The sequence below is a fragment of the Globicephala melas genome, chromosome 6 (assembly GCF_963455315.2).
Source record: "Globicephala melas chromosome 6, mGloMel1.2, whole genome shotgun sequence".
Lineage (NCBI taxonomy): Eukaryota > Metazoa > Chordata > Mammalia > Artiodactyla > Delphinidae > Globicephala > Globicephala melas.
The window spans coordinates 12,349,017-12,363,382 of record NC_083319.1 but is presented as its reverse complement, the minus strand read 5'-3'; the positions used below and the strand labels follow the sequence as shown (position 1 = coordinate 12,363,382).

At 36.9% G+C, this 14,366-nt stretch overlaps 1 protein-coding gene across 7 annotated transcripts in view; it reads right to left on the bottom strand.

The window, feature by feature from the left end:
• Positions 1–14,366, bottom strand: part of STRBP (spermatid perinuclear RNA binding protein) — a 136,785-nt gene that overhangs the window by 50,305 nt on the left and 72,114 nt on the right. For all 7 annotated transcript variants that reach the window (XM_030858729.2, XM_060300467.1, XM_060300462.1 and 4 more), the window contains exons 2-3: positions 6,353–6,521; positions 2,916–3,136 (exon numbers count right to left, since the gene is read on the bottom strand). In XM_030858729.2, coding sequence (XP_030714589.1) covers positions 2,916–3,136; positions 6,353–6,355 — 224 coding nt within the window. In that variant the 5' untranslated portion in view covers positions 6,356–6,521. The remainder of the gene's footprint in view (positions 1–2,915; positions 3,137–6,352; positions 6,522–14,366) is intronic.

Sequence of the window (14,366 nt, the reverse complement as noted above, 5' to 3'; positions counted from 1 at the left end):
CCTGTTATTTTCCTGGTATTCCACTGAACACTTAGACATGAGCATATTGGGAGGCAATTGAGGAGACAGCATGACTTCCTGCTTCGAATCCCAGCTCTGCCACTTACTGTGTGACATTGGACAAATTACAAATTACTTGACTCTTTTGAGCCTGACTTCTCATTTGTAGAAAAGAAATAATACCTTCCTCAGAGTGGTACTGAGAATGTCATTTAATTAGTGTAAGTAATGAACTTAGCCCAGAGCCTGGCATATATTAATAGCTCAATATTCCTTAAACAGTCCCTATATTTTCTCACACCTAGATCTTTGCTGAGATTTATTTCTTCTTCCACTTCCACTGCCTGACAAAACCCTACTCATCCTCTGGACCTACTGCAAACGCTACCTCCTTCATAAAGTTTTTTCTGATCCCCCGAACCAGCATATAGTCTCTCCCTGCTCTGTATTTTCACATTTTTGTCACAGATACGTGAAGTAAAGATGCTAAGAAAACTGGATCGGGAGTCCGACAGACTTGAATGTGAATCCTGACTCCACCACACACTCATTCACTGACCTTAAGCAAGTTAAAGTTTGTTAATGATTCTGAGTTCCTGTTTTTTCATAAGTAGTGGAAATCTCTTAAGTAAAATGGGGGTGGAGAAGGGGGATAACAATAATAGAGACTAGCAGGTTTGTTGTAAAATAATGTGAAAAGTAATCTGGTACAGTAATTGGCACTCAATAAATGGCAGACATTCTTAACTAGCCATTATTAGCTTGCTTATTAAATTCCATATCATAATTATGATATACTTGGTCTTATCATGTACAAGACAGCATGACTGAGCAGAGAAACTAAGTCCTAATTCAGTTCTGAATTTTAATAATGAATTTGAATATGACGTATTATAACGCAAGTGACCCAGATACAGGGAACTAATTAAAATTAAGCTAATATTCCTAAAATACAAATAGTGTAAACTTATTCAATTTATTTGACTTGTGAGTCAGCTTGTAAAGAGGTAAGGTAACAGCACACAGGTTAAAGCTGCCTACCAGTCTCTGGCAATAGGAGGTCCTTAGTAAATATAAGCTAGCTTTCCCCATCTCTATGCCCTCTGTAGTGCTTAGCATACTCCAGGAGCATAATACGTATCTATGACCAGAACACACCTCTGTTCTTGGACGCCTCTGTTCTAAGGACACGATCGTTCTGCACTCCTTGAGTTCTACCACATGGGAAGAACTATACACAAGTGCTCAACCCCGGAATGTTCCACAAACTGGAAACACTTTACAGAGACAATTGATAGCCTGCACACAGAGCACTCTATTTAAAGATCCAAACAAAGCACGGAGTATGTTATCTTTTAAAAACCTTGAAAACTCAGTGACCTGATCCAGTTAAGCAAAAGTCTACTGGAGCACTTTCCAAAGGTCTGCTCAGCCTTGACAGCAAACAGAAGATGTATTTAGAAGGCCTGAACTTCACTGAAAACTAAAACTCCACTTAGAAATAGTAAAAATAGCAAATTTTATATGTATTTTACCACAATAAAAAAAAAAGTTTTTAAAAGGGTATAAACACATTCCAACGTGCAATTTAAATATGTAATGTGGTAACTCACTGGCGGTCCAGTGGTTAGGACTCAGCATGTTCACTGCCATGGCTGGAGTTCAATCCCTGGTCCACGAACTAAGACCATGAAAACCACACAGCGTGGCCAATCAGTCAATCAATAAATAAGGAATGCATGACTATTTCACTTGCACAGGGACTGGGATTTAACTTGCACTGGGAATGGGCTAGATTACTGGATGATACTACTAATTACCAAGAACCCCCAAATTTGACAGTATCTTTTTTAAAGCCATCATATGCAAGAAAAAGTGAATTACTGCCAAGAAACTTCTAGCTGACACGTCCCTGACTAGATACAATGTATATATTACCTGTAAAAAGCTAACAAAGTCAAGAAAATACATTCTTCAGCTAAAAACTGATACTGATTTTCTTTCATCTGAAGATGGAAAGGTTACACTATCACTCAGTTAAAGATATCAATTTATTACTACCTTCCCACTATTATCTGCTTATCACAGATTTAGAATTGAAAGCCTGAGAAAAAATTCTGTAACTTCTATCCTCAATTTACCAGTTGCAGCCAAAGTAATGTTCTTAATCCTATTAATACAATAGAGTCAAATGAGCTACATTTTTTGAAGTAAACCATACAATTATTCCAATCATAGTGACATTGCTCAAAACAATAACTCTAAGTTTAGCAAGGCATAAAAAGTTTCCTAGTTATCATTCAGCTTCATCTCATTAATCTCTTACTGTTGTTGCAGCACTGGGAATACTGTGCTATAATTGTTGAAGGGTCTGGCTCCCATTAGGCCTTCATTCATTCCACAAATACCCAATGAGCATTTACTATATGCAAGATACTGTACTGGATCCTGGAAATCAACAAGGCAGATACAGTCATAAAAACCTTTACAGTATATTCTCCTGCACTCTCTCTTCTACACCAGGATTTTTAAATACCTGACAAAAATGACATTCTATGATTTTCCCAGAGACCAAAAACACTACTATTTATTTCTGAATTTAGGAGGCTAAACCAACACATGAAAAAGATGACATAGCATAACCTCCAAAAAAGAGAAGTTTTTTTTAAAAGGGCTTGGTGCTTGCTCCCTCGAAAGGCATCCTGAACAGGTCTATCTTCTTTTTCTGGTCTAATCATTATTCCTTTCTTGCTTTCCCTGCAAATTTAACTCAGAAAAATTCCACAAACATTTACTTCCTTGTTTACAGTCATATAAATGAGAGAACCCAAAGAACACCAAACAGCAAATGTAACCCAGTGGGACGGGACCCTGGGCATTACAGGACAGCACCACAAATGTCAGGTCACACTCACTTGGAATAGGAGTCTACAGCCTCATCCTTCTTCACTTCTGTCTCACCCTCTGCTTTTGTGCCTTTATTTGTTTCATCCAGCCAATCCGAGACATGTTTAAGAGCACACTCAACAGTAGACACCATATTCTGAACAGCTTCAAGTTCCTCCGGAGACGGATAAATTGTTGAATGTTTCACCATAACATGGCGATCATCATTGGCAAAAGATCTAATAGATCTCTGTCAGAAGGTGAAAGGAAACTATTACTTCAATAAAAGAAATGTTACCTGAAAAGGATGACTTACAAATATATTTAAGTCAAGTCATAGCATTAATTGTCAAACTGCTGTGAAACAGTTAACACTGAGGCAATGAAAAACTGCTCAAGAAAGGAAGTAAAACCCCAGCCTGCCAAACTCCACACCAGAAAATTAGAGATCTTTCATTCATATTTTGGAAGAGTTCACCCAAGTTACATTCAGTATTATGTATATGCCACATTTTAGCTCAATCTATGTGTTTTCAATACCACGTCAAAAAAGGTCATCCATATCACACATCATCTACAAGAAACAAGATACTTCCTAGCTTCGACAGAGTGTCTAGAAATGCATATGGGTGACTCATGATACCCAGTCACTCCTTTCCAAACTCCTGGACACTTCTGCATCTAGAAAAACTGAGATTTTGTAACATAGTAATAACACATAATACAAAGTTATATGTGAACAAGATAGTAAAACTATGGACCACATTAGAATATTATTTATTATTTGGCATTCAAACTTTGGTGTGCAGCTTTAATTTTTTAAATAGATTAGTAGGAGATATTCCAAATTTCAGAATGGGGAAAATACATATTGTAAAAGAATTAATTTTCCAAACTAATTTACAAATGTATTCACATTCTCAATCAAAATCCCCTCAAGATAGATTTTAATACTCAACAAAAATAATTTTAAAGCTCATTTTGGGTGGGGGGAGGGAAGTCATGAGTGTATCAAGAACTATTCTACAAAGGTGGATGGGTGGTACCATTATGCTAAAATATCAAAAATGTTAAAAGCAATAATTAAAATGACATGCTGGCCCAGAAATCAGTGGAACAGATTACAGCCTAGAAACAGAATGAATTTCATGAAAATTTAATAGAGTAGATCCTTCACACTCATGAGTCACACATCCAAAAACCTTTGAATATTTCCAAATTTACAAATACCATAAAGACACTTGTACCAGTACAGAGCAAAATGAACAAGGAAAACTTGGTGAGTTTCCATAAAGCCAAAAGTATTTGACTTAAAGGGTGGCTACAGTGCCCTAACTTACATGAAATTATGTGCTAGCAGACAGTAAATATTTTATTTTAAAGTCTTTACTGCAAAATAATATATTTGCAATGCTTTATCAGTCTTGTCTCTTTTGTTTTTGTTTGAATGTCAATGTTTTAAAATCAGATTAATTTGGACACTAGTAAATTAATACTACAGTATCATTGTCCCCTACAAAATGAAGCTATAACTAAAAAGGTAAGTAATCCTTTGAAACCCTCAATTATTACATAATAAAAGTTACTAAAATCAATCATGAAGCTTTCCTTTTTTCTAGACAAAAGCCAATCTCTGTCTAGATTTCTTTCTTGCTCTCAAAGTCCATGACCAGTTTTCCAACTGGAGAAGTCTTTTGCTACAAAGAAAAAAACTTTTTAACCACTTCATGAGATTTACTTATATATCCCAAAATAAGTTAACAAGAAAACAAAAGAGCCATGTAACAAATTGGAGATGCTAGGTTGTTCTAGGGATTATAACTTATTGATAGTTAACTTGCTCTTTAAAGAAAAAATTCCACTAATATTTTAGTTCTCGATGGTGGGGGAAAAATTGTTAACTTGAGATTTTCTCTGTCATTTAGTTTTATGATGAGTTACTAAGTTACTAAATTAAGTTACTCAGTCCTACACACTGGCCACACCTTAGGAAAATTACATACTGCTACCTAACACAAACCTTTGGCCTTTCTCTCACAAAAAACATAAGACTGCCAATGTTAAACCCAAGAATCTACTGGATGTGATAGGACAAGCATCATGAAACAGTGATGAAAGAACTGAACGAATGGTATTACCACCCCCCCAAAAAAAAGCTACCTTATTTACCCAAATAAGCTCCACATTGATTTTAAGTATTAAAAAATTAATTGGAAGAACTATGCAGAAACAAAGTTCTCTTTCAAACCTGAGATCTAAGGCAAAACTGGAAAACACCTACTGACCAATTAAACTACGTAAACACAAAATTTCTACACCAGACATCTAAAGCTACATTTAAGATGAATAAACTAGGAAAGGAATTTTCATCAACTATGGCAAGTAACACACATAAAACATTTCTTTAAGTTCGAAGAATATCAAGACTATAGTAGATAAATAAGCTGAAAAGGCAAATAATTTATATGGGAAGAAACACAAGTTACAGTGTCATTTTTCACATCTCACCATAAACGTAAATGACAGAGAAAATCCCAAGTTAACATTTTTTCCCCACCATCCAGAACTAAAATATTAGTAGAATTCCTTCTTTAAAGAGTAAGTCAACTAAGTTATAACCTCTAAAACAAATTTTTTAAAAATCAAATGTCATTTAAAGAAATACCATCAGACTTGCTAAACAACATATTTCAAACATACTGATGATTAATATTTTTGTGCTTTTTCCCTCACTTACAACATCTTTTTAAAGCCTTTTCTCACTTATGGAAAAATTCACACAGCATCCTCCAGAACCAAAATATGAGGAGAAAAATATTCAGCACATTTTACCAATTAAAAAGTTAGGGACCAGATGTTATGACCTCATCTAACATCTCAAATTCAATTTAAGTATTAACTTTCCACAAAAAGCAAGGTTTCCATGATATTCAGTTCAGTGCCCTCAATACACTCAACACCTGACCCTATTATTTTAAAATTAAAAGCATGTGAAAAAAGGTGTCTTTTTGAGTTAAATACTCACACATTTTATAAACTCCAAACCCTTCATATCATTACTTAAAGGACTGGTTCAGGATTTTTAATTTCCATGGGAAAAAACCTGAATTTCAGGTAGAAAGCTAGAGAAAAATTACGTAATTTCAAGTTCAAGGTCACCTTAGCCATTTGTATCAGTTTGCTAATGCCAGTTTTATTAGAAAATATTATTTATGAGCATTCCCTCCTTTGTATTTAATAATTTACGGCCTGCAGGCTCATGGAGCTCCATCTTGTGGTTTAAAGGGCTCGTAATAAATCTGAACTCATTTGCTTTGCTTAAATAGTAGAATGCCATCTTTAGCTGATACACTGGAGCAAAAAATTACCACCACTTTTTTTCACTTGCCCTCACTGTTAACGGTTTCAACTTCAAGCGACTGAGATCTTTGGTAACTAAATTAAGGAAACATAAATAATAACCTACCATGGTTTTCTACAGTATTTTAGCTTCTTCTTCCGATCCTTTTCCCTCTTTCTTGTCGTCTTCACTAGACACTGTTTTCTGTGACAGTACCTCCTCATAAGCCTGAGTCCCCTGACAGCTCAGAGTCAATACGGCAAAGGTGTTTGAAGACTTGTTCTCTAGAATACACCTGCAAAAGAAAAAGAAAAACAACTTTTCAAAAATGCTTATTTAGAATTAGTTTCATATCCGAGTGTGGAACCCATAAACGTGTTATTGACAAAAATGAAACAATCTTTATAGAGGAAAATTACTTCATTTTAAACAAAAAGCTAATACATCCTTTGAAGGCGTGGGCCCAAGAGCCTAAGTGATATGGCCAGAAAAATAACCCTCCTGGTAGCCATAATGTGGCAGCTGGCTGACTTGCACTCAATGAGATGAATACATTAACAGACAGAGATTCATTAAAGAAGTACAACCAGAAAAAGTAATACTACTACTGGTGGCAAAAATGTTGCAATTAACCATGAGATTTTCAATAGAAACTGGCATTAGTCAGACCTATCTGAAAAGTAGATAAGACACCTGAAAATATAACACTGTTGATTGTAACCATGAAGCTTTTCCATTTGATACTGCCATCAGATTTACAGCAAATGTTGGAACCACGTTTCATCTTTAATCATTTTAGGCCTAAAATTCAGAATGCTTTTTTGGCTCTGCTCCCCTAACCCCCAAGAGACCCTACTTCCCTCTCAACCTATATGCACTGTTATGCCAGACTCCTGAATATTCACTAAATCCTGATTTCATTACCCATGAATGACTCTCACCAGAATCCCACAGTATATTTCTGCCCAGAGGCCTAAACACCATTCTATTACCCCTTTGTTCCACTTTTATAAGATTTTATTCCAGATAAGGTAAAAAATAAGCTTTTCTGAGCACTGAAGTCCTTATATAAGCCCAGTGGTAAAAAAACAAAAAAACTAGAGAGAGACCATTAAAATAGAACATATGCCTTACATGGTTATCAGGAGTAACACACACCACAGGATATGTAAACACCCACAAAGAAAGAGCTCCCTCTTCATCTCAATTATCTTTCCTTTAAATTCTCCCTTAAATAATGAAACCCCCTTTTACTTTTATTTTTTTTTTTTGCAGTATGCGGGCCTCTCACTGTTGTGGCCTTTCCCGTTGTGGAGCACAGGCTCCGGACGCACAGGCTCAGCGGCCATGGCTCACGGGCCTAGCCGCTCCGCGGCATGTGGGATCTTCCCGGACCAGGGCACGAACCTGTGTCCCCTGCATCGGCAGGTGGACTCTCAACCACTGCGCCACCAGGGAAGCCCCCCCCTTTTACTTCTATCTACAATTATTTCCTATCAGTTGCTCTCTTAAAGAAAAAAATCCTTTTTGAATTCTTGGGACCAGGAAAGTTAAAGGTGACATTTAACTCTCCCCAATACTACAAATGAAAAAACAGACCCACATTTACAGTCAAATGATACTCAGTTGTGACCTACATGCAACACTATTCATATCTTATAATAACCAACTTCCCTGACTCTGACTTAACAAAATCCACCTGAAATAAGCTAGTGAAGATTGATTTTTTTTAAAATTATGTAACAATGAATAGATAGAACTTACTTTGATTACTACACATATCAAATCAAGGTAAGGAGGGAACACATAATGCTGCAATTCATAAGGTCCTTTTATATAACAAAGTTAAGAAACAAACTAAAACATGATCCCATGGTAAGAGATATCTCAAAGATCCTCCTGTCACTAAAATTATACCTTTTGTATAAAGATCGCACTATACAATTTAGAGTCTTTGGCACTTCCCATTCCCAACCCTACTCCATTCTAGAAGATTCAACCATTCAGTACTTAGCTGTGAATCCTGCAGCCAAATATTGCTGCACTGATGAGAACTGAACTAAACTGCTCACAGGTGAGAACTGAAAACAAAGTCCACAAGCTGCTCGCTATAAAAAGGTAAAACCAATAAGTCAAACATATTAAGAAAGTTGACTGAAAGCAGAAAAAGAGGGAAGAATGTTAAGTAAAAGCTGATGTAGTGGAGAAACAGTGGATCACCAATAGCACTTTTCAGTCATCAGTATGGAGAGTAACCACCCTACCTATACATCAAGAAGCTCTGGGCTCATTCTTGCCGCTTTTATTCAACATAGTTTTGGAAGTCCTAGCCACAGCAATCAGTGAATAAAAAGAAATAAAAGAAATCCAAACTGGAAAGGAAGTAAAACCGTCCCTGTTTGCAGATGACATGATACTATATATGGAAACCCCTAAACATATCACCAGAAAACTACTAGAGCTCATCAGTGAATTTGGTAAAGTTGCAGGATACAAAATTAATACGGAAATCTGTTGCATTCCTATACACTAACAATGAAGTAACAAAAAGAGAAATTAAGGAAACAACCCCATTTACCATCACATCAAAAAGAATAAAATACCTAGGAATAAATCTACCTAAGAAGGCAAAAGACCTGTACTCTGAGAACTACAAGACACTGATGACAGAAACGGAAGATGACACAAACAGAAAGATATACCATGTTCTTGGATTGGAAGAATCAATACTATTAAAATGGCCATACTACCCAAGGCAATCTACAGACTCAATACAATTCCTATCAAATTACCAATGGCATTTTCCACAGAACTAGAACAAAAAATTTTTTAATTTGTATGGAAACACAAAAGACCCCGAATAGCCAAAACAATCTTGAGAAAGAACAGAGCTGGAAGAATCAAGTTCCCTGGCTTCCGACTATGCTACAAAGCTACAGTAATCAAAACAGTATGGTACTGCCACAAAAACAGACGCATAGATCAATGGAACAGGGTAGACAGCCCAGAAATAAACCCACGCACTTACGGTCAGCTAATGTATGACAAAGGAGGCAAGAATATTCAATGGAGAAAAGACAGTCTCTTCAGTAAGTGGTGCTGGGAAAACTGGACAGCTGCATGTAAAACAATAAAATTAGAACATTCTCTAACACCATACACAAAAATAAACTCAAAATGGATTAAAGACCTGTATATAAGACTGGATACTATAAAACTCCTAGAGGAAAACACAGGCAGAACGCTCTTTGACATAAATTGCAGCAATGTTTTTTTGGATCCGTCTTCTGAAGTAAAGGAAATAAAAGCAAAAATAAACAAATGGGACCTAGTTAAACTTAAAAGCTTTTGCATAGCAAAGGAGACCATCGACAAAACGAAAAGACAACCTACTGAATGGGAGAGAATATTTGCAAACCATATGATGGATAAGGTGTTAATAACCAACATATGTAAATGGCTCACACAACTCAATATCAAATAAACAACCCAATTTAAAAGCGGCAGAAGAAATGAATAGACATTTTTCTAAAGAGGAAATGCAGATGGCCAACAGGCACATGAAAAGATGCTCAACAGAGCTAATCATCAGTGAAATGCAAATCAAAACCACAATGAGATATCATCTCACACCTGTCAGAATGGCTATCATAACAAAGAACACAAATAACAAATGTTGGCGAGGACGTGGAGAAAAGGGACCCCTCAAACACTGTTGGAGGGAATGTAAACTGGTGCAGCCACTGTGGAAAACAGTGTAAAGGTTTCTCAAAAAACTAAAACTAGAACTACCTTATGACCCAGCAATTCCAGTCCTGGGAATACATCTAAAAAAACCCAAAAACACTAATTCGAAAAGATACACACACCCGAATGTTCATAGCAGAATTATTTACAATTGCCAAGATATGGAAGCAACGTAAGTGTCCACCAACAGATGAATGGATGAAGAAGATGTGGTATATATGTACTCGGCTGGCCAAAAGGTTCGTCTGGTTTTTTCCCATAAGACGGCTCTAGTAGCACTTAGTTGTCTGTAACTTCATTCAAAACAATTTTGTTAGATTGTATGCGACAGCTGTCACATCAGCTTGCATTTAAAAAAAGACTTAAGGAGACACAGGTTTGAGCCCTGGTCCCAGAGGATCCCACATGCCGTAGAGCAACTAAGCCTGTGTGCCACAACTACTGAGACTACACTCTGAGAAGCTCATGCACTGCAACAAAGAGTAGCCCCCGCTCTCCACAACTAGAGAAAGCCCACACGTAGCAGTGAAGACCCAACGCAGCCAATAAATAAATAATTTAAAAAATTAAAAACACTTGGAGTTTTAAATAAAGACTTATCAAAATGGGTGCATTTTTGTGTAGCCATTTTAATACTGAAGATGGAAGAAAAAAGCAACATGTTTAGCATATTATGCTTTATTATTTCAAGAAAGGTAAAAACGCACTGAAACGCAAAAAAGAAAAAAGATTTGTGCACTGTATGGAAAAGGTGCTGTGACTGATCAAACGTGTCAGAGTGGTTTGCAAAGTTTCGTGCTGGAGATTTCTTGCTGGACGATGCTCCACGGTCAGGTAGACCAGTTGAAGTTGATAGTGATCAAATCGAAACAATACTTGAGAACAGTGAACATTATACCACACGGGAGATAGCGGACATACTCAAAGTACCCAAATCAAGCACTGAAAATCATTTGCACCAGCTTGGTTATGCTCATCACTTTGATGTTTGGGTTCCACATAGGTTAAGCGAAAAAAACCTTCTTGACCGTATTTCTGCAGCAATTCTCTACTTAAACATAATGAAAACGTTCCGTTTTTAAAACAAATGTGATGGGTGATGGAAAGTGGATACGGTACAATAATGTGGAATGGAAGAGATCACGGGGCAAGTGAGATGAACCACCACCAACCACACCAAAGAAGGTGATGTTGTGTATATGGAAGGGAGTCCTCTATTATGAGCTCCTTCTGGAAAACCAAATGATTAATTCCAACAAGTACTGCTCCCAATTAGACCAACTGAAAGCGGCACTTGACGAAAGTGTCCAGAATTAGTCAACAGAAAACGCATAATCTTCCATCAGGATAACACAAGACTGCATGTTTCTTTCATGACCAGGCAAAAACTGTTACTGTTTGGCTGGGAAGTTCTGATTCATCTACCATACCCATCAGACATTGAATCTTCGGATTTCCATTTATTTTGGTCTTCACAAAATTCTCTTAATGGAAAAAATTTCAATTCCCTGGAAGACGGTAAAAGGCACCTGGAACAGTTCTTTGCTCAAAAATACAAAATTAAAAAAAAAAAATACAAAATTTTTGGGAAGATGGAATTATGAATTTGCCTGAAAAATGGCAGAAGGTAGTGGAACAAAATGGTGAATATGTTGTTCAATAAAGTTCTTGGTGAAAGTGAAAAATGTGTCTTTTATTTTTACTTAAAAATCGAAGGAACTTTTTGGCCAACCCAATACAATGGACTACTACTCAGCCATAAAAAAGAACAAAATTTTGCCCTTTGTTGCAACATGGATGGACTTAGAGGGCATTATGCTAAGTGAAATAAGTCAGAAAGAGAAAGACAAATACTGTATGATATCACTTATGTGTGGAATCTAAAAAATACAACAAACTAGTGAACACAACACAAAAAGAAGCAGAGTCACAGATACAGAGAATAAACTAGTGGTTACTGGCAGGGGGTGGGGGGACAAAACAGTGGTGGGGGAGTAGGAGATACAAATTATTGGGTATAAGATACAAACTATTGGGTATAAGATAGGCCACAAGGATGTACTGTACAACACGGGGAATATAGCCAATATTTTGTAATAACTGTAAATGGAGTGTAGCCTTTTAAAATTGTATAAAAAATTAAATTTTTTTTTTTAAAAAGCAGCTCTGGGAACTTCAGGGTATTATACCATAGTGCAATAATTCATGATATCATCTCAGAATCATAATCTGTCGATGCTGTAAAAGGAACTTAGAAATCATCTGGTCCAATTCCACCTACCCCTCAGTTTAAAGTGAACTACAATCAGAGATATTCAAGAAGTCACACAACTAATCAGGGACAAAGCGTGGTCCAAAACCTAAGTCATAGCCCAATGATTTTTCCCTACTATATCTGACTGAAAAAAAAAAAAAAGTTATATTTGGTAGACTGTGAGCTGATAGAAACTGCAACACATTTTTAAAGAGTTTCTCTCTAAAAAAGTGATTAACTTAGTGGATAAAATTCCGGCCTTGAAATTTTAAAAAAGACTCAACTTCACCATTTAATAGCTCTGTGACCTTAGAAAGTTATGTGACTCAAAATCACTTAATTTCCTTGGGTCTCAGTTTCCTTAACCTATACAGTGAGAAAATATTCCACTACTAATTAACAGCTAACAGTTATGGGACTCACATTCTGTACCAGGCACTGTTCTAAGAGCTTTTGATATATTAATTCATTTAATCCTCACAACAATCTTTTTTTTTAATTTATTTGGCTGCATCGGGTCCCAGTTGCGGCACGCGGGATCTTCATTGCAGCATGCAGGTTGTGGTGCGTGGGCTCCAGAGCGCACAGGCTCAGTAAGTGTGGTGCGCGGGCTTAGATGTCCTGTGGCATGTGGGATCTTAGTTCCCCAACAAAGGACTGAACCCGAGTCCCCTGCATTGGAAGGTAGATTCGTAACCACTGGACCACCAGGGAAGTCCCACAACAATCTTAATATCTCCACTTAACATATAAGGAAGCTAGAGCATAAAGAGACAATATAATCTAATTAAAATCACAAAGCAAAAGTACATACCAGAGCTAAGATTCAAACCAAGGCAATCCCTTTCCATAATATTTTTGCTCTAAAGGCACTTACACTTATGTTAGTGGATAAACTTTAGCTCTTTCAACAAATATGTCTATGTGAATTACAAAGGCCATATAGGACACCGGCTTTGGAGTCAGGTCTAGATTCAACTACCAACTTCGTTGCCACTTCACTTCTCTTAGCCAGAGCTTCCTCACCTGTGCAATGAGGTGAACAGTATTTACTTCAAACTAAATGAGACAGGTTGTTAAAAATACTTAAAAGTATTTGGCATATAGTATATGCTCAATATATGGCTTCAGAAGGGAAAAAAACCTCAAGTATCAAATAAAATGTTTTGCTTATATATCAGATATACGTTCTCTGATATATATATCAGATATATATTTCTCTGAAAAACAGAGCTCAGAAAAACATTAGCTGTGTTCTACTTATTAAGTAAGAGTAGTTGTATGCAGAGGGTGGAGTGTGTATATATGGGCATGTGTGTGCCTGTGTATCACTTTTTTTATTAACTACTATTTTTTTCAATTAATAGACATTGTTTTTTTAGAGCAGCCTTAGGTTTACAGAAAGATTGAGTGGGAAATAGAAAGAATCCCATATACCACTTCTTCCTAACACACACACAGTTTCCCCTATTATTAACATCTTGCATTAGTGTGGTACATTTGTTACAACTAATGAACCAATGTTAATACAATATTATTAACTAAAGACCACAGTTTACATCAGGGTTCATTCTTTGTGTTATACCTTCTCTGAGTCTTGACAAAAGGATTATGACATGCACCCACCATTACAGAATCATCCAGAACAGTTTCACTGCCCTAAAAATCCCAGGCTCCACCTATTTGACCCTCCCTCTTCCAAATGTCACACAGTTGAAATCATACAGTATGTAGTCTTTTCACTAAGCAATATGCACTTAAGATTCCTCCATGCCGGGACTTCCTTGGTGGAGCAGTGGTTAAGAATCTGCCTGCCAAAGGCAGGGGACACGGGTTCGAGCCCTGGTCCAGGAAGATGCCGCAGGGCAACTAAGCTCGTGCACCACAACTACTGAGCCTGTGATCTAGAGCCCGCGCTCTAGAGCCCACGTGCCACAACTACTGAAGCCCACGTGCCTAGAGCCCATGCTCAGCAACAAGAGAAGCCACCGCAATGAGAAACCTGCGCACCGCAACGAGGAGTAGCCCCCGCTCACCACAACCAGAGAAAGCCTGCGCACAGCAACAAAGACCCAACGCAGCCATAAATTAAATAAATATTTTTAAAAAAAGATTCCTCCATGTCATTTCTTTTTATCA